The 27,792-nt window shown below is 40.8% G+C and overlaps 1 protein-coding gene across 1 annotated transcript; it reads left to right on the top strand.

Moving 5' to 3' along the window:
* Positions 1-247: 247 nt before the first annotated feature.
* On the top strand, positions 248-27,792 carry LOC121534796 (occludin-like; the record flags this gene model as incomplete). Its single annotated transcript, XM_045206125.1, has 5 exons — positions 248-625; positions 1,566-1,727; positions 25,577-25,695; positions 27,086-27,233; positions 27,535-27,792. Coding segments are annotated over 5 exons (1,065 nt in total), but the record flags the coding sequence as incomplete, so codon positions are not given.

Raw genomic sequence — 27,792 nt, 5'->3', positions numbered from 1 at the left:
CTCATTCCCCTTAGTAGTATGTGTATAAGTGTTCCCTCTGTTCCCCTTGTCTTTGTGAGTGATTGTTTCTTTGTGAGAGCGAGTAGCTCGGTTGAGCTACTCTTCCATTTGTTATTGCCAAGGTGGAATATTTCCCTTGTGATAGTTTCGTTTTAATGCTTGGTGCGTTTTATTTATGTAAACTGAATAAATTCTGGACTTCGGTGTTTTACCTCCTGCCCCTGACTCCTTCATTCACACCTCATCACACTCCTACATGACCCCCTACTCGTCCAAGTCAGCCATGATATCCATTGAGGCCATTAACTTCCTGGTTTCTCTGGGGTTCCATGTGGGGAGTTTCTCTCGGTCGCTTGCCATATGCGGTAGGAGGTTTTACCTGACCATGTTAATCTGTGATGTGGTCCTGGCAATGCTGCAGGGCATCATTGACATTGTATTTGGGATCGGGGTCAACCCCATGTCACAGAGCTCTCAAAGCATGCTCTATAACCCTATACTGATGATGTGCCAGAACATGAAGGGAAGCCCCGGTCTGAGTGGGAGTGTGGGAGCGGGGTTCCCCAGGGTTTTCCCCATGTACAACCAGTATCTCCAACACTACTGCTACATGGACCCTGAAGAGGTGGGTCTAAGCTAGGGCTGACACGGTAATTGTATAATTGTGTAACCGACGATTATGGATGAAGACATTAAAATATCCCACTGGGCAAAAACTGATTGAATCAACATTGTTTCCACGTCATTTCAACCCAAAGAATCTATGTGATGACATTGAATCAATGTAGAAAACTGATTGGATTTACAAAAAATCATCAACGTAAGGGCATTAAAACGTTTTTTTACCCAACTTTGAACATAAATCCAATGACATGATAAAATGTTTTATTGATTTCACGTTGAAATCACGTTAGTTGAAAACTCAACCAAATGTAAATCAAAACTAGATGTTGAACTGACTTCTGTGCCCAGTGGGATATATATATATGTTTTTTATGAACTTCATTTTCAAGTCAACAAACTTTACCTAAAAGCAGTAAAGTAAAAGTAAGTCTGGTTCACATCTAACATTCGATATAAGGAGAGATGAGAGGAGACAAAACTAGCCAGTTTTAGAAGTTTGTGTTGTGGAACATGCAGCTGATTGAAGACGGCTGGTTGAGTCCGTTTCCGTGGTAACTTAATAAAACTTTGTTGCTCCTTGTTTCAGCAAGGTTTTATAGGAAACTAGTATCATAAAATACCTTCAACCAATGGCTTACAAAAACAGGGCACACTCTGTGACGGTCAGGAATGTAGGAGAGGAACAAATGTGTGACTCCGTCACAACCCTAGTCAAAGCTTTACTTCAATATACAGTACATCTTTACTTTGTAAACCTTCATAGTTTACTATTACATGCTATACAAATACTGTTGTCCCCTTTTTGTGTTTTATAAAGTTAATACATGTAAATCAGTGTGGCTAATTATTATATTGAATTTCTTTATAGATACTCTTTCATCACCTAAATAAATGAATAATCTGTAGTGATAAGAACACATCTAATCTATCCTTTGTTTCAGGCTGTGACATTGGTGCTTGGGTTCTTTGTAGTGGAGGCACTGTGTGTAGCTGCATATTATGCCTATAAAACCCACAGTAAGATAATGCGCCATGTCAAACCCAACATGATCTGGGACCGGTCACTGCTCAGGCCACCAGAGGAACATGATGTGCAGGACTGGGTAAGTGGAGAATTCAATTTATTGTGGTAAATAGGGCCTGAAATTCCCTGCAATAGTCTCTTCCTACTCATGTTGGCCAAGGAAATCCTTAATGTGGTTGGTTGGTATAACTCTACTGAGCATACATATAAATGCAACATTCAAAAATGTCAATGATTTTACTGAGTTACAGTTCATATAATCAGTCAATTTAAATAAATTCATTAGGCCCTAATCTAAAGATTTCACATGACTGGGCAGGGGCATAAGCCCACCCACTGGGGAGCCAGGCCCAGTCAATCAGAGTAAGTTTTTCTCCACAAAAGGGCTTTAAAGAGCCCCACAGTGGAGGTGTCATAATACCCATAAAAACTAGCGGCCAAACAGGGAAATGTAGGCTTACCCTGGCGTGACATTTAACCATCTAAATCTCTCTTGGACATGGTGACTTTTATCAATATATTCGACTCTATTTACTCTCAGATTCAAAAATGCAAATTAGCATCAAAGTAGACATCATGCAAGACCACAAATCCCTGCAAACTCCTGCACGTCATCTCTAGCTGACACCTTTGCTAACAGGTATTGTGTCAATTTCAAACTTGCACAAGACAGTTCACAGAATTGTCTATTTAAAGAAATGCAGACAATTTATTTATTACTAAATGTAGCTAACATTAGATATTTAATCCAGAGATTCTTACCTTTGCCTCAATTCGGAAGTCTCGTCGGTACCCTTCCCCATTTTTGGGGGGTAAATACAGGCGAATATATTGATAAAAGTCTCCTTATCCTAGATAGATTTACACACTTATCAAAACATCACGCCAGGGTAAGCCTACACAAAACACAGCCCTTATTTTAAGTGTTTCTAAAATCCCCTATGATAAGAACTAATGGTGGAAAAACAATTGGAACCATTTCCTTGTTTGACCGCAAGGTTTACGGGTATTATGAATGGTTACACGTGGTCTGTGGTTGTGAGGCCAGTTGGACGTACTGCCAAATTCTCTAAAACGACGTTGGAGGCGGTTTACAGTGCATTCGGAAAGTATTCAGACTCTTTTTCCACATTTTGTTACATTACAGCCTTATTCTAAAATTGATTAAATCGTTTTCCCCCCTCATCAATCTACACACAGTACCCCATAATGACAAAGCAAAAACAGTTTTATAGACATTTTTGCAAATGTATAAAAAATAAAAAATGGAAATATCACATTTACATAAGTCTTCAGACCCTTTACTCAGTACTTAGTTGAAGCACCTTTGGCAGCGATTACAGCCTTGAGTCTTCTTGGGTATGACGCTACAAGCTTGGCACACCTGTATTTGGGGAGTTTCTCCCATTCTTCTCAGCAGATCATCTCAAGCTCTGTCAGGTTGGATGGGGAGCGTTGCTGCACAGCTATTTTCAGGTCTCTCCAGAGATGTTCGATCGGGTTCAAGTCCGGGCTCTGGCTGGGCCACTCAAGGACATTCAGAGACTTGTCCCGAAGCCACTCCCGCGTTCTCTTGGCTGTGTGCTTAGGGTCGTTGTCCTGTTGGAAGGTGAACCTTCGCCCCAGTCTGAGATCCTGAGCGCTCTGGAGCAGGTTTTCATCAAGAATCTCTCTGTACTTTGCTCCATTTATCTTTCCCTCGATCATGACTAGTCTCCCAGTCTCTCCCAGTTGAAAAGCATCCCCACAGCATGATGCTGCCACCACCATGCTTCACCGTACGGATGGTGCCAGGTTTCCTCCATACGTGACGCTTGGCATTCAGGCCAAAGAGTTCCATCTTGGTTTCATCAGACCAGAGAATCTTGTTTGTCATGGTCAGAGTCCTTTAGGTGCCTTTTGGCAAACTCCAAGCAGGCTGTCATGTGCCTTTTACTAAGGAGTGCCTTCCGTCTGGCCACTACCATAAAGGCCTGATTGGTGGAGTGCTGCAGAGATGGTTGTCCTTCTGGAAGATTCTCCCATCTCCACAGAGGAGCTCTGGAGCTCTGTCAGAGTGACCATCAGGTTCTTGGTCACCCCCATGACCAAGGCTCTTCTCCCCAAATTGCTCAGTTTGGCCGGGGCAGCCAGCTCTACGAAGAGTCTTGGTGGTTCCAAAGTTCTTCCATTTAAGAATGATGGAGGCAACTGTGTTCTTGGGGACCTTCAATGCTGCAGAAATTTGTTGGTACCCTTCCCCAGATCTGTGCCTCGACACAATCCTGTCTCAGAGCTCTACGATTAATTCCTTTGACCTCATGGCTTGGTTTTTGCTCATTTCCAAATCATGTCCAACAAATTGAATTTACCACAGGTGGACCCCAATCAAGTTGTAGAAGCATCTGAAGGATGATCAATGGAAACAGCATGCACCTGAGCTCAATTTCGAGTCTCATAGCAAAGGGTCTGAATACTTGCGTAAACAAGGTATTTCTGTTTTCTATTTTTTATAAATGTGCAAACTTTTATAAAAACCTGTTTTTGCTTTGTCAATATGGGTTATTGTGTGTAGATTGATGAGATTCTTTTTTTATTTAATCCATTTTAGAATAAGGCTGTAACATAACAAAATGTGGAAAAGGGGAAGGGGTCTGAATACTTTCCGAATGCACTGTATGGTACAGAAATTAACATTAAATTCTCTGTCAACAGCTCCGGTGGACATTCCTGCAGTCAGCATGTCAATTGCACATTTGAGACATCTGTGGCATTGTGTTGTGTGACAAAACTGCACATTTTAGATTGACCTTTTATTGTCCCCAGCACAAGGTGCACCTGTATAATGATCATGCTGTTTAATCAGCTTCTTGATTTGCCACACCTGTTAGGTGGATGGATTATTTTGGCAAAGGAGAAATGCTCACTAACAGGTATAGGTATATAAACAAGTTTGTGCACAAAATCAGAGAGAAATAGGTTTTTTGTGCATGTGGACATTTTCTGGGATCTTTTTTTTCAGCTCATGAAACATGGGACCAACACTTTAGATGTTGCGTTTATATTTTTGTTCAGTATATGTAACTAATTTATTTAATCACCCCCTACATCACAAAAATGTTATATTTGACCCAGTGCTCTACAATTAAAGGGTAGGAAGCATAAACGCAACCACATGTAACATATGGATTTGCAATACTGCAATAGTTACACCTCATTTTTCTATTTTTGGAGTTATTACAATCAGAATTCCGAAGAATGCCGAAGTCATGTCAGAAAATGTTTTTCCGGGGTGTGATGTAATATGGAGGACCTGGCAATTCTGCCTATTCCCTATAATGTAAACTCCAACAGAAATAACTTAATGTATAAATTAAACCAAATTGTTTGCACTCGTGACTACTGGTTTGAATTAAATTTTTAGCCAACTTACAAGTAAATATGTATTGTTACAAATCAACATGCAAAGTTGCTAGCCAACTGGCCCTACTAGCCTGGTAACGTTAGCCCTACCAGCCTGCTAACGTTAGCACTGAATTAGTCAGCCAGTTGCTATCAACACCTAGCTTACAGCTACATTTAAGTAAACCAAAGTTTTGGAAATACATCATGCCATCTAACCAGTTATCAAGGAATGTTACTTGCATATACAGTGGGGCAAAAAAGTATTTAGTCAGCCACCAATTGTGCAAGTTCTCCCACTTAAAAAGATGAGAGAGGCCTGTAATTTTCATCATAGGTACACGTCAACTATGACAGACAAATTGAGGGAAAAAAAATCCAGAAAATCCCATTGTAGGATTTTTAATGAATTTATTTGCAAATTATGGTGGAAAATAAGTATTTGGTCACCTACAAAAAAGCAAGATTTCTGGCTCTCACAGACCTGTAACTTCTTCTTTAAGAGGCTCCTCTGTCCTCCACTCGTTACCTGTATTAATGGCACCTGTTTGAACTTGTTATCAGTATAAAAGACACCTGTCCACAACCTCAAACAGTCACACTCCAAACTTCACAATGGCCAAGACCAAAGAGCTGTCAAAGGACACCAAAAACAAAATTGTAGACCTGCACCAGGCTGGGAAGACTGAAACTGCAACAGGTAAGCAGCTTGGTTTGAAGAAATCAACTGTGGGAGCAATTATTAGGAAATGGAAGACATACAAGACCACTGATAATCTCCCTCGATCTGGGGCTCCATGCAAGATCTCACCCCGTGGGGTCAAAATGATCACAAGAACGGTGAGCAAAAATCCCAGAACCACACGGGGGGGACCTAGTGAATGACCTGCTGAGAGCTGGGACCAAAGTAACAAAGCCAACCATCAGTAACACACTACGCCGCCAGGGACTCAAATCCTGCAGTGCGAGACGTGTCCCCCTGCTTAAGCCAGTACATGTCCAGGCCCGTCTGAAGTGCATTTGGATGATCCAGAAGAGGATTGGGAGAATGTCATATGGTCAGATGAAACCAAAATATAACTTTTTGGTAAAAACTCAACTCGTCATGTTTGGAGGACAAAGAATGCTGAGTTGCATCCAAAGAACACCATACCTACTGTGAAGCATGGGGTTGGAAACATCATGCTTTGGGGCTGTTTTTCTGCAAAGGGACCAGGACGACTGATCCGTGTAAAGGAAAGAATGAATGGGGCCATGTATCGTGAGATTTTGAGTGAAACCCTCCTTCCATCAGCAAGGGCATTGAAGATGAAACGTGGCTGGGTCTTTCAGCATGACAATGATCCCAAACACACCGCCCGGGCAACGAAGGAGTGGCTTCGTAAGAAGCATTTCAAGGTCCTGGAGTGGCCTAGCCAGTCTCCAGATCTCAACCCCATAGAAAATATTTGGAGGGGAGTTGAAAGTCTTTGTTGCCCAGCGACAGCCCCAAAACATCACTGCTCTAGAGGAGATCTGCATGGAGGAATGGGCCAAAATACCAGCAACAGTGTGTGAAAACCTTGTGAAGACTTACAGAAAACGTTTGACCTGTGTCATTGCCAACAAAGGGTATATAACAAAGTATTGAGAAACTTTTGTTATTGACCAAATACTTATTTTCCACCATCATATGCCAATAAATTCATAAAAAATCCTACAATGTGATTTTCTGGATTTTTTTTCTAATTTTGTCTGTCATAGTTGACGTGTACCTATGATGAAAATTACAGGCCTCTCTTATCTTATTAAGTGGGAGAACTTGCACAATTGGTGGCTGACTAAATACTTTTTTTCCCCACTGTAGCTATCTTAGCCAGCAAGCTAGCCAGCCAGCTAACGTTAGCTATTTAGCCAACAAGCTATTAGCCTAGCCAGCTTAGCCAACTACCACGGTTATGGTCAGCAAGCTAGAGCCCAACTACTGGAGACCAGCTACAACACAACTAACACAACACAACTAAAACATAACCGCAGAGAACATACTGAAACGTTTACAAAAGAAAAAGGAGAACAGACGAGGTACTACATAATTAGAGCAAGCAGGTATGATTTTCTCTTTAATTTTGAGCTGACGGCAAGAAAGCACCGTGCTAACGGGTTCTCGCTAGATAAAAGAGCCACAAAGTCAGTGAATAGCATGAGGTGTGGCTAATGTTAGCAAGCTTGAGCTACCTACCGAGCTAGCATACGAAATCGGTAGCACAGAGTACATCCTCCATATGACGTTGAGAAATAGTGCAATGTGGGTAGTTTAGAAGTTATCCGGAAATAATTTAATAAATATGTAATAACCAAAAACATAACTATGTTCGTAGTTATAGGTAACCAGACTACAACTAAATAGCCTTGGTTTCTCAAATGACTGCCTCGCCTGGTTCACCAACTACTTCTCAGATAGAGTTCAATGTGTCAAATCGGAGGGCCTGTTGTCTGGACCTATGGCAGTCTCTATGGGGTGCCACAGGGTTCAATTCTCGGGCCGACTCTTTTCTCTGTGTATATCAATGATGTTGCTCTTGCTGCTGGTGACTCTCAGATCCACCTCTACGCAGACGACACCATTTTGTATACATCTGGCCCTTCATTGGACACTGTGTTAACAAACCTCCAAACGAGCTTCAATGCCAACACTCCTTCCGTAGCCTACAACTGCTCTTAAACACTAGTAAAACTAAATGCATGCTTTTCAATCGAACGCTGCTGGCACCCTCCCACCCGACTAGAATCACTACTCTCGGCGGGTCTGACCTAGAGCATGTGGACAACTACAAATATCTAGGTGTCTGGTTAGACTGTAAACTCTCCTTCCAGACTCACATTAAGCATCTCCAATCCAAAGTTAAATCTAGAATCTATTTCGCAAGAAAGCCTCCTTCACTCATGCTGCCAAACATGCCCTCGTAAAACTGACTATCCTACTGATCCTTGACTTCGGCGATGTCATTTACAAAATAGCCTCCAACACTCTACTCAGCAAATTAGATGTAGTCTATCACAGTGCCATCCGTTTTGTCACCAAAGCCCCATATAGTACCCATCACTGTGACCTGTACGCTCTTGTTGGCTGGTCCTCACTACATATTCGTCGCCAAACCCACTGGCACCAGGTCATCTATAAATTACTGCTAGGCAAATCCCCGCCTTATCTTAGCTCATTGGTCACCATAGCAACACCTACCCATAGTATGCGCTCCAGCAGGTATATCTCACTGGTCATCCCCAAAGCCAACACCTCCTTTGGCCGCCATTCCTTCCAGTTCTCTGCTGCCAATGACTGGAACGAACTGCAAAAATCTATCTTAACTCCCTCACTAACTTTAAGCATCAGTTGTCAGAGCACCTTACTGATCATTGCACCTGTACCCATCTGAAATTAGCCCACCCACCCAACTACCTCATCCCCATACAGTTATTTATTTTGCTCATTTGCACCCCAGTATCTCTATTTGCACATCATCTCTTGCACATCTATCATTCCAGTGTTAATACTAAATTGTAATTATTTTGCACTATGGCCTATTTATTGCCTTACCTCCATAACTTGCTACATTTGCACACACTGTATATATATTTTCTGTTGTATTTTTGACTTTATGTTTTGTTTTACCCCATATGTAACTCTGTGTTGTTGTTTTTATCGCACTGCTTTGCTTTATCTTGGCCAGATCGCAGTTGTAAATGAGAACTTGTTCTCAACTGGCTTACCTGGTTAAATAAAGGTGAAAAAATATATATATATATATTGAATGGTTGAATGTGGACATTCTACATTCTATAAATATAATAGTTAAAAAATGTTTTATATATTTACTGTATTTACAGTCCCAGTCAAAAGTTTGGACACACCTACTCATTCCAGGGTTTTTCTTTATTTTTACTATTTTCTACATTGTAGAATAATAGTGAAGACAACAAAACTATTAAATAACACATATGGAATCATGTAGTAACCAAAAAAGTGTTAAACCAATCAAAATATATTTTATATTTTGGATTCTTCAAAGTAGCCACCCTTTGCCTTGATGACAGCTTTGCACACTCTTGGCATTCTCTCAACCAGCTTCACCTGAAATGCTTTTCCAACAGTCTTGAAGGAGTTCCCACATATGCTGAGCACTTGTTGGCTGCTTTTTCTTCACTCTGCGGTCCAACTCATCCCAAACCTTCTCAATTGGGTTGAGGTCAGGGGATTGTGGAGGCCAGGTCATCTGATATGCACTCCATCACTCTCCTTCTTGGTCAAATAGCCCTTTCATAGCCTGGAGGTGTGTTTGGTCATTGTCCTGTTGAAAAATAAATGATAGTCCCAAAAGCACAAACCAGATGGGATGGTGTATCGCTGCAGAATGGTGTGGTAGCCATGCTGGTTAAGTGTGCCTTGAATTCTAAATAGATCATCGACAGTGTCACTAGCAAAGCACCCCCACACCATCACACCTCCTCCTCCATGCTTCACGGTGGGAACCACACATGCGGAGATCATCCGTTCACCTACTCTGCGTCTCACAAAGATCAGTATACAGAAGATAGCCCTATTTGGTAAAATACCAAGTCAATTTAATGTCAAGAACAGCTCAAATAAGCAAAGAGAAATGACAGTCCATCATTACTTTAAGACATGAAGGTCAGTCAATATGGAAAGTTTCAAGAACTTTGAAAGTTTCTTCAAGTGCAGTTGCAAAAACCATCAAGCGCTATGATGAAACTGGCTCTCTTGAGGACCACCACAGGAATGGAAGACCCGGAGTTACCTCTGCTGCAGAGGATAGGTTCATTAGAGTTACCAGCCTCAGAAATTGCAGGCCAAATAAATGCTATACAGAGTTCAAGTCACAGACACATCTCAACATCAACTGTTCAGAGGGGACTGTGTGAATCAGACCTTCATGGTCGAATTGCCGCAAAGAAACCACTACTAAAGGACACCAATAAGAAGAAGTGACCTGCTTGGACCAAGAAACATTAGCAATGGACATTAGACTGGTGGAAATGTGTCCTTTGGTCTGGAGTCCAAATTTGAGATTTTTGGTTCCAACCGCCATGTCTTTGTGAGACGCGGTGTGGTTGAACGGATGATCTCCGCATGTGTAGTTCCCACCGTAAAGCATGGAGGAGAAGGCGTTATGGTGTGGGGGTGCTTTGCTGGTGACACTGTCTGTGATTTATTTAGAATTCAAGGCACACTTAACCTGCATGGCTACCACATCATTCCCATCTGGTTTGGGCTTAGTGGGACTCTCATTTGTTTTTCAACAGGACAATGACCTAGTACACCGCCAGGCTGTGTAAGGGCTGTTTTACCAAGAAGGAGTGTGATGGAGTGCTGCATCAGATGACCTGGCCTCCACAATCCCCCGACCTCAACCCAATTGAGATGGTTTGGGATGAGTCGGACGGCAGAGTGAAGGAAAAGCAGCCAACAAGTGCTAAGCATATGTGGGAAAAGCATTCCAGGTGAAGCTGGTTGAGAGAATGCCAAGAGTGTGCAAAGCTGTCGTCAAGGCAAAGGGCTGCTACTTTGAAGAATCTCAAATATAAAATATATTTTGATTTGTTTAACACTTTTTTGGTTACTACATGATTCCAAATGTGTTATTTCATAGTTTTGATGTCTTCACTATTATTCTACAATGTAGAAAATAGTAAAAAATAAAGAAAAACCATTGAATGAGTAGTTGTGTCCAAACTTTTGACTGGTACTGTATATTGTTTGAAAATATACAAATTAGGTGATTTCTCATTAAATATGTTCATATTTGCATATCACGCAAATAGATTTTTCTGGACATTGGATGAATTCAGCCTAGATATTTTGGTTTCATTTTGTTAAGACATTCCAAACTTACAAATAGTCGATTGTGGATAAATACTTTTTTCATCTTTCTATCTGTAAAATACTAAAGAAAGGTACATAAAATGCATTTTTGGCCCTTTTTTTAACAGAAGAAAATGTAATCTAGAAAATAACCACACGCAATTTGGTTAATGCAGATGCTTCTGAGGCTGAGAAAAATTAGTTTATGTGTGGAAAAGAGTCTGACTTTCAGGTAATTGCAGTTAAAGACAAGGACACTGAATTTAGACTACCAAACGCCATACACCTATTTAGACTCAATCACCATCTCTTCAAAGTAAGTCACTACATATAGTCCAGTTTGTAACATTCTCTATGAAATGTGTGATTCAATGTAGTGAGTATTGAAATGATGGATGTATGTCCATTTAAAAGTGGTTACAATTTCTTACATTTTGATGACGGTAGTATGATAAACTAACGAAAATATACATTTTCATCAACTTTTTGACATTTGTATTTTTACTTTTACTAGACCAAAATACCCCAAATCACAAAACGTATAAGTACATGCAAAAATGTCATTTTAGCCTGTGGTGCCTGGCCTTCATTCCTTTTAGGTCCCAACCTATCACCTGGACAGCTAAATAGATAGCAAAGGTGGATGGTCACAATTGGGGGATAACTTAAAGGTGATATCAGCTCTCAAGATAGTGGTTGGAAGAAGAAACATAGCCTTGTGTTGTGATCATTGAGTGGTTGTAGTTTATGGAGTCACATTACCTCTTTTCACTGTCTCTCGGGTGTTTGTCTATGGCACACCTGGTTTCACTCGGATTGATCATCAACCAGCCAGCGGATAACAGGCATTTTTAGGACCCATATAAGGACCTGGGGTCCTCAATCCCCTGACCTCAACCCAATTGATGTGGTTTGGGATAAGTCGGACGGCAGAGTGAAGGAAAGCAGCCAACAAGTGCTCAGCATATGTGGGAACTCCTTTAAGACTGTTGGAAAAGCATTCCAGGTGAAACTGGTTGAGAGAATGCCAAGCGTGTGCAAAGCTGTCATCAAGGCAAAGGGCTGCTACTTTGAAGAATCTCAAATATAAAATATATTTTGATTTGTTTAACACTTTTTTGGTTACTACATTATTCCAAATGTGTTATTTCATAGTTTTGATGTCTTCACTATTATTCTACAATGTAGAAAATAGTAAACAATAAAGAAAAACCATTGAATGAGTAGTTGTGTCCAAACTTTTGACTGGTACTGTATATTGTTTGAAAATATACAAATTAGGTGATGTCTCATTAAATATGTTCATATTTGCATATCACGCAAATAAATTTTTCTGGACATTGGATGAATTCAGCATAGATATTTTGGTTTCATTTTGTTAAGACATTCCAAACTTACAAATAGTCGATTGTGGATAAATACTTTTTTCATCTTTCTATCTGTAAAATACTAAAGAAAGGTACATAAAATGCATTTTTGGCCCTTTTTTTAACAGAAGAAAATGTAATCTAGAAAATAACCACACGCAATTTGGTTAATGCAGATGCTTCTGAGGCTGAGAAAAATGAGTTGATGTGTGGAAAAGAGTCTGACTTTCAGGAAATTGCAGTTAAAGACAAGGACACTGAATTTAGACTACCAAACGCCATACACCTATTTAGACTCAATCACCATCTCTTCAAAGTAAGTCACTACATATAGTCCAGTTTGTAACATTCTCTATGAAATGTGTGATTCAATGTAGTGAGTATTGAAATGATGGATGTATGTCCATTTAAAAGTGGTTACAATTTATTACATTTTGATGACGGTAGTATGATAAACTAACGAAAATATACATTTTCATCAACTTTTTGACATTTGTATTTTTACTTTTACTAGACCAAAATACCCCAAATCACAAAATGTATAAGTACATGCAAAAATGTCATTTTAGCCTGTGGTGCCTGGCCTTCATTCCTTTTAGGTCCCAACCTATCACCTGGACAGCTAAATAGATAGCAAAGGTGGATGGTCACAATTGGGGGATAACTTAAAGGTGATATCAGCTCTCAAGATAGTGGTTGGAAGAAGAAACATAGCCTTGTGTTGTGATCATTGAGTGGTTGTAGTTTATGGAGTCACATTACCTCTTTTCACTGTCTCTCGGGTGTTTGTCTATGGCACACCTGGTTTCACTCGGATTGATCATCAACCAGCCAGCGGATAACAGGCATTTTTAGGACCCATATAAGGACCTGGGGTCCTCAATCCCCCGACCTCAACCCAATTGATGTGGTTTGGGATGAGTCGGACGGCAGAGTGAAGGAAAGCAGCCAAAAAGTGCTCAGCATATGTGGGAACTCCTTTAAGACTGTTGGAAAAGCATTCCAGGTGAAACTGGTTGAGAGAATGCCAAGCGTGTGCAAAGCTGTCATCAAGGCAAAGGGCTGCTACTTTGAAGAATCTCAAATATAAAATATATTTTGATTTGTTTAACACTTTTTTGGTTACTACATTATTCCAAATGTGTTATTTCATAGTTTTGATGTCTTCACTATTATTCTACAATGTAGAAAATAGTAAACAATAAAGAAAAACCATTGAATGAGTAGTTGTGTCCAAACTTTTGACTGGTACTGTATATTGTTTGAAAATATACAAATTAGGTGATGTCTCATTAAATATGTTCATATTTGCATATCACGCAAATAGATTTTTCTGGACATTGGATGAATTCAACCTAGATATTTTGGTTTCATTTTGTTAAGACATTCCAAACTTACAAATAGTCGATTGTGGATAAATACTTTTTTCATCTTTCTATCTGTAAAATACTAAAGAAAGGTACATAAAATGCATTTTTGGCCCTTTTTTTAACAGAAGAAAATGTAATCTAGAAAATAACCACACGCAATTTGGTTAATGCAGATGCTTCTGAGGCTGAGAAAAATGAGTTGATGTGTGGAAAAGAGTCTGACTTTCAGGAAATTGCAGTTAAAGACAAGGACACTGAATTTAGACTACCAAACGCCATACACCTATTTAGACTCAATCACCATCTCTTCAAAGTAAGTCACTACATATAGTCCAGTTTGTAACATTCTCTATGAAATGTGTGATTCAATGTAGTGAGTATTGAAATGATGGATGTATGTCCATTTAAAAGTGGTTACAATTTATTACATTTTGATGACGGTAGTATGATAAACTAACGAAAATATACATTTTCATCAACTTTTTGACATTTGTATTTTTACTTTTACTGGACCAAAATACCCGAAAATCACAAAATGTATAAGTACATGCAAAAATGTCATTTTAGCCTGTGGTGCCTGGCCTTCATTCCTTTTAGGTCCCAACCTATCACCTGGACAGCTAAATAGATAGCAAAGGTGGATGGTCACCTTAGGGGGATAACTTAAAGGTGATATCAGCTCTCAAGATAGTGGTTGGAAGAATAAACATAGCCTTGTGTTGTGATCATTGAGTGGCTGTAGTTTATGGAGTCACATTACCTCTTTTCCCAGTCTCTCGGGTGTTTGTCTATGGCACACCTGGTTTCACTCGGATTGATCATTAACCAGCCAGCGGATAACAGGCATTTTTAGGACCCATATAAGGACCTGGGGTCCTCAATCCCCCGACCTCAACCCAATTGATGTGGTTTGGGATGAGTCGGGCGGCAGAGTGAAGGAAAGCAGCCAACAAGTGCTAAGCATATGTGGGAACTCCTTTAAGACTGTTGGAAAAGCATTCCAGGTGAAACTGGTTGAGAGAATGCCAAGCGTGTGCAAAGCTGTCATCAAGGCAAAGGGCTGCTACTTTGAATAATCTCAAATATAAAATATATTTTGATTTGTTTAACACTTTCTTGGTTACTACATGATTCCAAATGTGTTATTTCATAGTTTTGATGTCTTCACTATTATTCTACAATGTAGAAAATAGTAAAAAATAAAGAAAAACCATTGAATGAGTAGTTGTGTCCAAACTTTTGACTGGTACTGTATATTGTTTGAAAATATACAAATTAGGTGATGTCTCATTAAATATGTTCATATTTGCATATCACGCAAATACATTTTTCTGGACATTGGATGAATTCAGCCTAGATATTTTGGTTTCATTTTGTTAAGACATTCCAAACTTACAAATAGTCGATTGTGGATAAATACTTTTTTCATCTTTCTATCTGTAAAATACTAAAGAAAGGTACATAAAATGCATTTTTGGCCCTTTTTTTAACAGAAGAAAATGTAATCTAGAAAATAACCACACGCAATTTGGTTAATGCAGATGCTTCTGAGGCTGAGAAAAATTAGTTGATGTGTGGAAAAGAGTCTGACTTTCAAGAAATTGCAGTTAAAGACAAGGACACTGAATTTAGACTACCAAACGCCATACACCTATTTAGACTCAATCACCATCTCTTCAAAGTAAGTCACTACATATAGTCCAGTTTGTAACATTCTCTATGAAATGTGTGATTCAATGTAGTGAGTATTGAAATGATGGATGTATGTCCATTTAAAAGTGGTTACAATTTATTACATTTTGATGACGGTAGTATGATAAACTAACGAAAATATACATTTTCATCAACTTTTTGACATTTGTATTTTTACTTTTACTGGACCAAAATACCCCAAAATCACAAAATGTATAAGTACATGCAAAAATGTCATTTTAGCCTGTGGTGCCTGGCCTTCATTCCTTTTAGGTCCCAACCTATCACCTGGACAGCTAAATAGATAGCAAAGGTGGATGGTCACCATTGGGGAATAACTTAAAGGTGATATCAGCTCTCAAGATAGTGGTTGGAAGAATAAACATAGCCTTATGTTGTGATCATTGAGTGGTTGTAGTTTATGGAGTCACATTACCTCTTTTCACTGTCTCTCGGGTGTTTGTCTATGGCACACCTGGTTTCACTCGGATTGATCATTAACCAGCCAGCGGATAACAGGCATTTTTAGGACCCATATAAGGTCCTGGAGTCCTATTGTGACGTGAGATGTATCATTCATAAAGTCCATTAGTCATTTCATGGCTGTGTAGTCACTAAATGGTTTCGGCCAATCCTGGCACTGAGTTGTTTGAACAGTTATATGGCACACATTGACTATATGGAAATATTTGTTGTGCATTAAATTGAAAGAGCCATTTACAGTTTGTAAAACATGATCCCAAACAGAAAGCTGAAAACAGAGCAATGAAAAAAATAAACTATTCCCTCATTCAGACATTCTATTTTTAACGGCTAACAATTCACAGAGGTACTATAACCTCATATTTGAGGATATGGTAGCAATAGCTCCTTGTGAGGAGCTGGTTTCATAAGTGACCTGGGTAACACTTCATTTTAAGGGGTCCTTATAAATATTGAAGTTAATTGTAATAACTCAAAGTTACCAAGTAGCGAAACTTGTTACCATGCTTGTTACAAATGTGCAAGTTTCCACCAATTTAGTGTTTTGTTTCTTCTCAGCTGCATTCGATTCAGTAACAACTGTCACAAGGTTGTCATCTCTCGTGGACAGATGTGCTGGGTGTCCGAGATTACAAAGGTTGGAGTCTCAATAGACTCTAATTACCGCCAGTGAATGCACTCTTCAAAATCTCCACTCAATGTTGTTGCTAGCACTTGCCTCCAAAAAGTGTACCATCTGGCTTAATTAGTTGAGTTTACAGAAACAGATCAGATATAGGTCAACCTCATATGGGTGTCGTCCCAGATTATAATTACAAAATTAACTCATAATTAATGTGTATGTTACCCATTATGACAACCTGAACCTCCTTGCCATCCAAGTGGGACAATAAACACACACCGTTTTACATTACACACAGCGTACTGTAATATGTAATATCATATTAAATGTAATATTTACCTAAGAAAATTGAATTACTATTACTATTGTAATTACTATGTAATGACTATTTAGCTAGTTAAAATTAAGTGTATCTTGAGAGGTAATTACTTGTAATTACTGTGTACTTATATATAGTACATTACCCATGCTGACAAACTGGTCCTCATTTGAAGGTTTCCGGAAGTACCATCCAAGTGGAAGGATGAACACACTAGTACAACACAGAGTACATGTAATATCTGCCTAAGTACAATGTAATTACTAGGTACACAGGATTTAGCTAGTTACAATAAAGTGTATCTTGAGGGCTACTTGTAATTATTGTGAACCTACAGTGCATTCGGAACGTATTCAGACCCCTTGACTTTTTCCACATTTTGTGACATTACAGCCTTATTCTAAAATATATTACATTACTTTTTTTCATCATCAATCTACACAATCTACACATAATGACAAAAAGGAAACAGGTTTTTAGACATTTTTGCAAATGTATTACAAATAAAAAACTGAAATACCTTATTTACATAAGTATTCAGACCCTTTGCTATGAGACTTGAAATTGAGTTCAGGTGCATCCTGTTTCCATTGATCATCCTTGAGATGTTTCTACAACTTGATTGGAGTCCACCTGTGGTAAATTAAATTGATTGGACATGATTTGGAAAGGCACCCACCTGTCTATATAAGGTCCCACAGTTGACAGTGCATGTCAGAGCAACAACCAAGCCATGAGGTCGAAGGAATTGTCTGTAGAGCTCTGAGACAGGATTGTATCGAGGCACAGATCTTGGGAAGGGTACCAAAACATTTCTGCAGCATTGAAGGTCCCCAAGAACACAGTGGCCTCCATCATTCTTAAATGGGAAAAGTTTGGAACCAACAAGACTCTTACAAGAGCTGGCCACCCGGCCAAACTGAGCAATCGGGGGAGAAGGGCCTTAGTCAATGGCGCCGGAGAAGATGGCTGCCATTTTACAGCCCTCTAACCAATTGTACAATTATGTGTGTTTGTCCGCGTTATTTGTAATTTATTCTGTACATAAGGTTTCTGCCACCGTCTCTTATGACCAAAAAGAGCTTCTGGATATTAGGACAGTGATTACTCACCTCGTATTGGACGAAGATGTTTTCTTCAACGAATCGGACGCGAAGGATATTCTACAGGCACCCGACAAGGATCAAATCCCTGTCATTCGCATGAGAAAGAGACAGAGATATCGTGGACGTAGGTCGGGGTGCCTAGTAAGAATCCGACGGCGAGCGAGTAAACTGCCTCGTCCATCAATCCTATTAGCCAATATTCAATCATTTGAAAATAAATTGGACGACCTAAGATTAAGGTTATCCTACCAACGGGACATTAAAAACTGTAATATCTTATGTTTCACCGAGTCGTGACTGAACGACGACATGGATAACATACAGCTGGCAGGATATACGCTACATCGGCAGGATAGAACGGCTGACTCCGGTAAGACAAGTGGTGGCGGTCTGTGTATATTTGTAAACAACAGCTGGTGCATAAAATGTAATACTAAGGAAGTCTCGAGGTTTTTGCTCACCTGAGGTAGAGTATCTCACAGAGATGGAAACTCAAGCCTGAGACTCGGACTCGAGTCGCACTTAAGTCGCAAAGAAAATGACTTGCGACTTGACTTAGACTCGTGATCAATTGACTTGAGACTTGACTTGGACTCTAAATGAGAGAGTCGTGAACAATGCAAGTCAGTACTGGGATACGTTTTTGTTGTGCATTCTGTCAGATAACATGGAACAGGCATTGTAACACAGAGAAAGTAGTTTAATACAGAGGGCTGAAAATCGTTCTAGAACGTCTGTGTCATTTGTACGTCACTGTAGTACTACAGCTAAACAATTGTAATCAGCAACAATGTCATCAGGTGGTGAGGCTTTCGTTATTCAATTTGGTTACAAGAACCTGCAGTATAATGCCAGTGGCAAAAAACGAATTGCTGTTTGCTAAACGTGTGGAATTAACATTAAAGATGCTGGCGCATCCACCACGAAAGGTCAGTTAGGCTAGCTAGCTAACAACGTTATAATGTGGTTAGACTAATAATAGCCTGTTTAGCAGATGCCAGCTTGATATAGCTAGCTTTCTTGTGTGTCATCTTTTAGCTAACAGGAAATGTATTACTGTCTAATATTTCTTGAAAGGTTAAGAGGTGGGTTGTCAGATAGCTAGGCCTACTTGTTAGCAGAGATTATTAAGTTACATCTCGGTGATATGCATATCACTCTGAGATGTAATATACTTTCTGTTGTAGCCTGGTCCTAGGAGGTAACTTAGTATAAAACAAGAGTTCAAAGCATGTAACTTCTTGGACATTTCTGCTGAAAAATCCCATAGACCATATATATTTGTTTGTGTCCTTGTCCTTCCATCTCAAGTAAACAACAACTATCCATCATGTTGTTCATCTGCAGGTTCACTGAATTCTGCAAAGCAAATGTGGCCAGTGCAGGGACAGAAGGACAGAGCAGCATTGACTCATTCTTTACCACCACAGGTGTCCATGTGTACAGCCAGGGCCACCCCAGGCAGAATGCCATAACAGAGGCTATACTGCAAGACCTGATCATTTCCTGCAACCTGTCTATGTCCTTAGTGGACAACCCTCACGTTAGGCATTTCATATCAGTGGTAGATGACAAATATAGACCAGTAAGTAGGCCCACGTTGACCAGGCACCTGCATGACTTAACACTGAACAAAAAGGCTACAATCAAAAGTGCCCTAGAGAAGACAGAATCAATGTCTGTCACTGTAGATATATAGACTGACAGGACCATGAGGGCCTTCATGGGAGTAACGGCCCATTACATGGCCATGGAAGAGAAAAAACTCCCAGACTGGAGTCAGTTCTGTTGAGCTATGAGAGATTCACAGGGTCACACACTTGGGAAAGAATCAGTGATACATTTGAAGTAATATGTGATAATTTTGGCGTAAAACCTAAATTAGATGATATCATATGTGATAAAGCTGCAATATGAAAAAGGCGTTCAAAGTTTGTTTCCCCAAAGCAAGTAATGATCATGATGATGATGATGATGATGTGGTATCGAGGCACAGACCAGCCTATGGGAATAATTTTGTGAAGAGTACAATGCTGATGTTGAAGCTATCCAAACCAACTGCAGGAAACAGCGCTTACAGTGCTTTGCCCATTCATTACATATGGTGATTAGAGATGGACTAAAGGAAACAAAAATCACAAACAGTCTGATTGCTAAGATAACTAAACTTTGCAACTTACTACATACTACCTGTGGTCTGAAAGAAGCATTTGAAGCTGAGTTCGGAGCCAATCGTAGTATCCCTGCTGCTGTGTCTACCAGATGGAATTCCATCCTCTGCCTTGTTAAAGCAGTCACCAATCTGAATCAACAAAGCCTCAATACTCTACTTGAGGCCCAAGGACGCAAGGAGCTCTGCTTATCAACAAGGGAATGGAGCCAGCTATTGGAGCTATTGGACATTTTGGACCCTTTTGTCCAGGCCACTGACCTTACTCAGGGGGAGAAAGTGGTGACTCTCAGTGCTGCCCTTCCTTGTGTACTGTCACTCAACTATCATCTGCAAAGTATACTGAGCAAGTCGTCACCTAGTCAGTCTAGTAAAAGCACTGCAGCAGTCACTCAAACGCCGATTCCAGGGGGTGTTTGTGAATGTCAGAATGGAGCACTCGGATGAACAGTCAACAGAACTTCCATTTGGTGACAATGTATACATAATGGCTACACTGCTGGACCCATCTTTCTGCCTGTTCTGGCTTGATCATGATGTCCTCATACCACATGAAGATAAAGCTGAATTGAAGGAGAGTCTGATTGGTAGGTACAATGCATTGCAACATGCAATGTTTTCTATGTTACTTGCATTCAAATAATAATGATTTGTTTTCATGTATAATATATACTGTTATATTCTTGATTATTTACATAATTGTAGGACTTTTTTTTAGACCTTGTTTTGGCTGAGGCACGGAAAGTCACCGTTACGGAGAGCAGTAGTGGAGAAGAAGAAGAACAACCACCTGCCAAAACCTCCAGACTGTTCTCTGGCTACCGCAACAAGATCAGCAAGATCAGCAAGATAAAGTCATCTGTCAGTGCAGAGATTATTTGCTACATTCAAGTAACTTCTGATGAAAATGAAGTTGATTGCTTGGATTTTTGGAGAATCCATGCAAAATACTTTCCAAAGCTCAAGCATATTTTAGGGATAAAGGTCATTACGTTTGATATATTGGACACTTTAGTAGTGCAGTTATTGAACAGATGTCATTCATTTTAGTTTACATTGATACTTGTCATTTATCTTCCCTCACCTACAGATGTTCTGTTTGTGTGACAGAATGAAGTGAAATATAGACAATGGCTGCCACAAAATACCATGCACTTTAAAATGTTATGTTTGCTTTTTTTTCATATCCGGTACAGTTACTTTTATTAATGTAAACTGTCTACATTTATTTGTATTTAAATAGTGCCTGATGTGCTTTCTTTCATACAAGTGTGGACTAATGAACAAGGGAGTCTCTTCAAATAATTTACAAGGTTTATAGACCTAACCACAGCATGCAGAAAGCCATTGCCAAAAGGGACTTGAGACTTGACTTAGACTTGGCCCTAAAAGACTTGAGACTTGACTTAGACTTGGCCCTGAAAGGCTAAAGCAGGAAGCACCAGTGACTCGGTTAATAAGGAAGTGGTCAGATGATGCAGATGCTAAGCTCCAGGACTGTTTTGCTAGCACAGACTGGAATATGTTCCGGGATTCTTCCGATAGCATTGAGGAGTACACCACATCAGTCACTGGCTTCATCAAGTGCATCGATGCCGTCATCCCCACAGTGACCGTATGTACATACCCCAACCAGAAGCCATGGATTACAGGCAACATCCGCACTGAGCTAAAGGGTAGAGCTGCCGCTTTGAAGGAGTGTGACTCTAACCCGAACGCTTATAAGAAATCCCGCTATGCCCTCCGACGAACCATCAAACAGGCAAAGAGTCAATACAGGACTATGATTGAATCGTACTACACCGGCTCTGACGCTCGTCGGATGTGGCAGTGCTTGAAAACTATTACAGACTACAAAGGGAAGCACAGCCGTGAGATGCCCAGTGACACAAGCCTACCAGACGAGCTGAATCAATTCTATGCTCGCTTCGAGGCAAGCAACACTGAAGCATGCATGAGAGCATCAGCTGTTCCGGATGACTACGTGATCACGCTCTCCGTAGCCAATGTGAGTAAGACTTTTAAGCAAGTCAACATTCACAAGGCCGCAGGGCCAGACGGATTACCAGGACGTGTACTCCGAGCATGCTCTGACCAACTGGCAAGTGTCTTCACTGACATTTTCAACATGTCCCTGACTGAGTCTGTAATACCAACATGTTTCAAGCAGACCACCATAGTCCCTGTGCCTAAGAACACTAAGATAACCTGCCAAAATGACTACTGATCGGTGGCACTCAAGTCTGTAGCCATGAAGTGCTTTGAAAGGCTGGTCATGGCTCACATCAACACCATTATCCCAGAAACCCTAGACCCACTCCAATTTGCATACCGCCCCAACAGATCCACAGATGATGCAATCTCTATTGCACTCCACACCGCCCTTTCCCACCTGGAACACCTACGTGAGAATGCTATTCATTGACTACAGCTCAGCGTTCAACACCATAGTGCCCTCAAAGCTCAGTCCCCTCCTGTACTCCCTGTTCACCCATGACTGCATGGCCAGGCACGACTCCAACACCATCATTAAGTTTGCCGACGACACAACAGTGGTAGGCCTGATCACCAACAACGATGACACAGCCTATAGGGAGGAGGTCAGAAACCTGGCCGTGGGGTGCCAGGATAACAACCTCTCCCTCAACGTGATCAAGACAAAGGAGATGATTGTGGACTACAGGAAAAAAAAGAGGACTGAGCACGCCCCCATTCTTATCGACGGGGCTGTAGTGGAACAGGTTGAGAGCTTCAAGTTCCTTGGTGTCCACATCACCAACAAACTATCATGGTCCAAACACACCAAGACAGTCATGAAGAGTGCACGACAAAGCCTATTCCCCATCAGGAGACTGAAAAGATTTGGCATGGGTCCTCAGATCCTCAAAAAAATATACAGCTGCACCATCGAGAGCATCCTGAATGGTTGCATCACCGCCAGGTATGGCAACTGCTCGTCCTCCGACCACAAGGCACTACAGAGGGTAGTGCATACGCCCAGTATATCACTGGGGCCAAGTTTCCTGCCATCCAGGACCTCTATACCAGGCGGTGTCAGAGGAAGGCCCTAAAGATTCTCAAAGACTCCAGCCACCCTAGTCATAGACTGTTCTCTCTGCTACCGCACGGCAAGCGGTACCGGAGTGCCAAGTCTAGGTCCAAAAGGCTTCTTTACAGCTTCTTCCCCCAAGCCATAAGACTCCTGAACAGCTAATCATGGCTACCTGGACTATTTGCATTGCAAATTAAAGTAGTGAAACATTACAAAAGTTATCATTTTTAGATAAAGTATACTAAATATATTCACGTTAGCAAATAATTGATTAAAACACACTGTTTTGCAATGAAGGTCTACAGTAGCCTCAACAGCGTTCTGTAGGTTATCACCATGGGGTAGCTGGAGGTCAGCTAGTTTCCGTCCTCCTCTGGGTACATTGACTTCAATACAAAACCTAGGAAGCTCATGGTTCTCACCCCCTTTCATAGACTTGCACCGTAGTTATAGGCCCCGTGTAGCTCAGTTGGTAGAGCATGGCGCTTGCAACGCCAAGGTTGTGGGTTCGATTCCCACGAAGGGCCAGTATGAAAAAAATGCATGCACTCACTAACTGTAAGTCGCTCTGGATAAGAGCGTCTGCTAAATGACTGTGCATGTAATTATGACAACTTTCGGAGGACGTCCTCCAACCTATCAGAGCTCTTGCAGCATGAACTGACATGTTGTCCACCCAATCAAAAGATAGGAGAATGAATCTAGTACTGAAAGCATAAGCTACAGCTAGCTAGCACTGCAGTGCATAAAATGTGGTTAGTAGTTGACTCAAAGAGAGAGAAAGACAATTTTTGAACACATTTATTTATTTTAAGATGAAGGAGACGCAAGAGAGAGAGAGAGAGAGAGAGAGATATTTTGTTGTATTCTTTTCACTTTCAGTTTCACTTAGCTAGCGATTGTAGCTAGCTAATTTAGCCTACTCAAACACCCGGCTCAAACAGAGAGGGATGCTATGTTAGCTAGCTGGCTATGGCTATCCAACATTGGAACTCTTCCAAGTCAAGGTAAGCTTTTGGTTTTATTAATTTATTGCCACCGGTGCCCGCTGGTTTAACTGCTAAACTGCTTGCTGACTGTACACTGTACTGCACGATTGTAGGGGGTTTACTAATATGTTAGATCTAGTAGCTATGTTGACTATGACGTTGGCTACTATGGTGACAACGATGTAGGCTGTGTGTAGCGGTTAGAGGTTATGATATGAAGGTTTGGCTTGGAAAGGTTTTTTCGCCTGGTCACAGACAACTGATTTGTATTGTGCTCTGAAGTCCACAAGCTAAGGGAAAAGGTGAGAGGAGGAGATCGCGTAGATGCCTGAAGGAATTATACAACAGGCAAAAGGATCATGCTGTTTGTATGTGGTTTGAATTGATTTCTTTCACTAGACAGTGCCTTTGAGGTTTTAAACATACTCCAGTTGGGAACAGTAATGGCGCGCAGCCCATCTGATCCATGCCATAGACTCCTAGTCTCACCAGACTCTGTTGTCTATCTGCTCCCAGTGATTATGTTTTAGAGAAGTAGGTCGTTGCTGGAAGTGCTTGATGTTGGGTTGTGGCATACAAGGACAACTTTGGTGTGTATTATGAATCTACTTACAGCCTTTATGAATTTATTAAAGGTTCCTATAAGGAGCCTTGACCTTCAGTTCTTATGACTGCTTGTAGCAAGTCTTAGAAGGTACTGTCTATAATGCATGATACACAGGCGTTTCAAAAAAGTGTTATCAGAAAGTCCTGTTGTATTTGTTCATTTTATCAGATACATTTGGTTGATTCTCTTCCGTGCTTACTCAGAGGTTCTGGGGAACTCCAAAAATAGTTTCAACTTCACTTCTCTCTGCCCCTGGTGATGCAGAAAGACACTCTGCCTTCATCGCTCACATGACCCTTCCTTCCATGCAGAAAGTAGTTCAGTGAATTTCCAATCCAGGTTTCTGTGCACCGCCTCCCCCCTGAGTGACTGTGACTTCCCTTCTAAGAATAGAAGGAAAGAAAGGCTGCCAGGCAAGACACTGATCATCCCAGACACCTGGAGGAAGAGACTTTTGGCCCCTGAGTTTGATGGATGTTGGAGTTCATTTTCAGTCAGAATGTCTCACTTTGACTTGGGCTGTTTTGGGAAGTTGTGTGTGCGTGTCTGTGTGTGTGTTTTCATTGAAAAGGGCTTGTGTTGTTTGTTCAGTGTACTGTTGAACATCTATAATAAAAAAAACTAGTTACCTGGCATGCCCTACTCTCCAGTTCTACTCTCTACTGCTCTTATGGTGTATAAGTGGTGCACAGGCTTAGACCTGAGACATAAGACCTAATGAGAATGCCCTTGACATTCTGGTCAAGATGCATTTAAGTGTCTACTGCGACGTTCTGTTTCATAGCATTCGTGTTGAACAACATGGCATTTTATTTTGAGGCAAAACACCCTCACAAGCACAAAAACAAATATGTATGAAATATTTAAACAATTACCAATGTTATTATGTTGTTTCAGGTGGACTATGTTGCAGAGTACTACTGTGGTCCTATCAGAGAAGGCTGTCCCTGACCTCAGGACAGAGAACAGTGTTGTCTCCAACGGAGCCGGAAAAGTCTGCATCTACAGTGAGGAGACCTACAATGGCAATGTGTGAGTCAAAAGGCGTGATACTGTTTATACTGAACAAAAATATAAATGCAACATGTAAAGTGTTGGTCCCAGAAATGTTCCATACGCATGGAAAGCTTATTTCTCTCAAATTTTGTGCACAAATTTGTTTACAGTCCTGTTAGTGAGCATTTCTCCTTTGCCAAGATAATCCATCCACCTGACAGGTGTGGCATATCAAGAAGATGATTAAACAGTTTCCAGAGAATGTAATGTTAATTTCTCTACCAATGTCATTTTAGAGAATTTGGCAGTACGTTCAACCGGCCTCACAACCGCAGACCACGTGTAACCACGCCAGCCCAGGACCTCCACATCCGGCTTATTCACCTGCGGGATCGTCTGAGACTAGCCACCTGAACAGCTGATGAAACTGAGAAGTATTTCTGTCTGTAATGAAGCCCTTTTGCGGGTAAAAACTAATTCTGATTAGCTGAGCCTGGCTCCCCAGTTGGTAGGCCTTGCTCCCAAGTGGGTGGGCCCCTGCCCAGTCATTGAAATCCATAGATTAGAGCCTAATTTATTTATTTCAATTGATTGATTTCCTTATATGAACTGTAACTCAGTCAAATCGTTGAAATTGTTGCATGTTGCGTTTAGATTTTTGTTCAGTATAGTTTAATTATAGTGACCTATAGAACAGAAATGAATAGTCCAGTCCAGGTAAATAGGCTAGTCTGGGGAGGATAGTCTCGACCCAAAGTTCCTATAGTCTCGATGTAGAGTAGATAGTCTCTAACGGGGGTGAGTTACCATAGTGTCTACCTATAGTGGATAGCCTCAACCCAGGGTGAATTGCCTTAGTCTTGGCCTAGTCAATTAGACCAAAGTTGTATAGTCAATAGTCACAATATTCTTATTGGTAACAATAATATTACCCCAATCCACAGCTGTAAAGTCTGATTAGAAACAGGAAAACGATACAAAAACAGCTCATAACAGTTTGAAAATGAATTCATTATTTTTAGATGTTCTCTGCCTAGTGGTTATCAACGTGTCACCTTCCACCTCTGCTTTGTTGTCAATCCAAAGAAATGATTTTCCCTTATCAACGTTCATGCAGTATTGACTGAATGCTCTAAAGAATAACACCATCATGTTTTCATGTTGTTTTAAAGGTTGTAAAGCTGTGAACATTATTCCATAATCCAGTCCGTGTATTTGTAAAGAAAGATTCCAGTTCCATGTTTTACACAGGACCAATAGTTGTGCTTGGAAGCCCTGTGAATAACCATATAATGCCAGCATACTCAAAGTAAAGTTCAACTAAACTATATCAAACGCCCAACCTCTTATAAGCATAAACAATCAAACATAAAGAGGGACGTTACAAAGGTTAACAACTTTAGTGACAGTTTGATATTATCTCCAGTTACTATGACAACACCAATGGACATGTGCCTATGGGGGCAGAGAGCCTGAGGAAGACCCCATTCACAGGGAGAGGGAACGGGAACCTACCTCCCCTTCACAGGAGGAGACCCAATGTGAGACCAGCTACACCACTGGTGGGGATACTGGTAATGAACTGGACCAAGACCAAAGTGACCACTTGCATAGGTGGGCCATATTTGTTGGTTGGATGGATGGATGGATGGAACAAGGGATTGAGCGATAGATTAAACATTAAAACAGACAGACAGCATCCAATCATTATCTGCTGTGTGTGCTGTTTCAGCCATGTCAAATGCTAGTGGGAAAGCATGACAGAAAGCGCTACATTCAAGATGCCATTCAAGAAAATTGCAGTATTGATCAGAATGTGTCTCCTTTTTTCCTGTGTAATGTGTCTCTTCAGCATGTACCCTGAGATAACATCAGACAGGCAGACAGTATAAGAAAGTGTTTGACTCCTACCTGGTGAGCTACAAGAGCCTGTGTGCCGAGATCCATGACATCAGCGACCAGATGCAAAAACTGAGCCGAGAGCTGGACACCCTGGACATCTGCTATTTTTTAGCATTCTCCTCTATATCTCAGAGAGTGGCTGATGAATACAACCGGCTAAAGGACCTGAAGTGGGTGAGTGAAAACTGCCCCAGGCGGGCATACCTCATGTTACTGTACATCAAGGATTAA

Source organism: Coregonus clupeaformis, chromosome 21, assembly GCF_020615455.1.
Source record: "Coregonus clupeaformis isolate EN_2021a chromosome 21, ASM2061545v1, whole genome shotgun sequence".
Taxonomy (NCBI): domain Eukaryota; kingdom Metazoa; phylum Chordata; class Actinopteri; order Salmoniformes; family Salmonidae; genus Coregonus; species Coregonus clupeaformis.
Note: the sequence above shows the minus strand (reverse complement) of the source record. Positions and strands in the feature narration are given on the sequence as shown.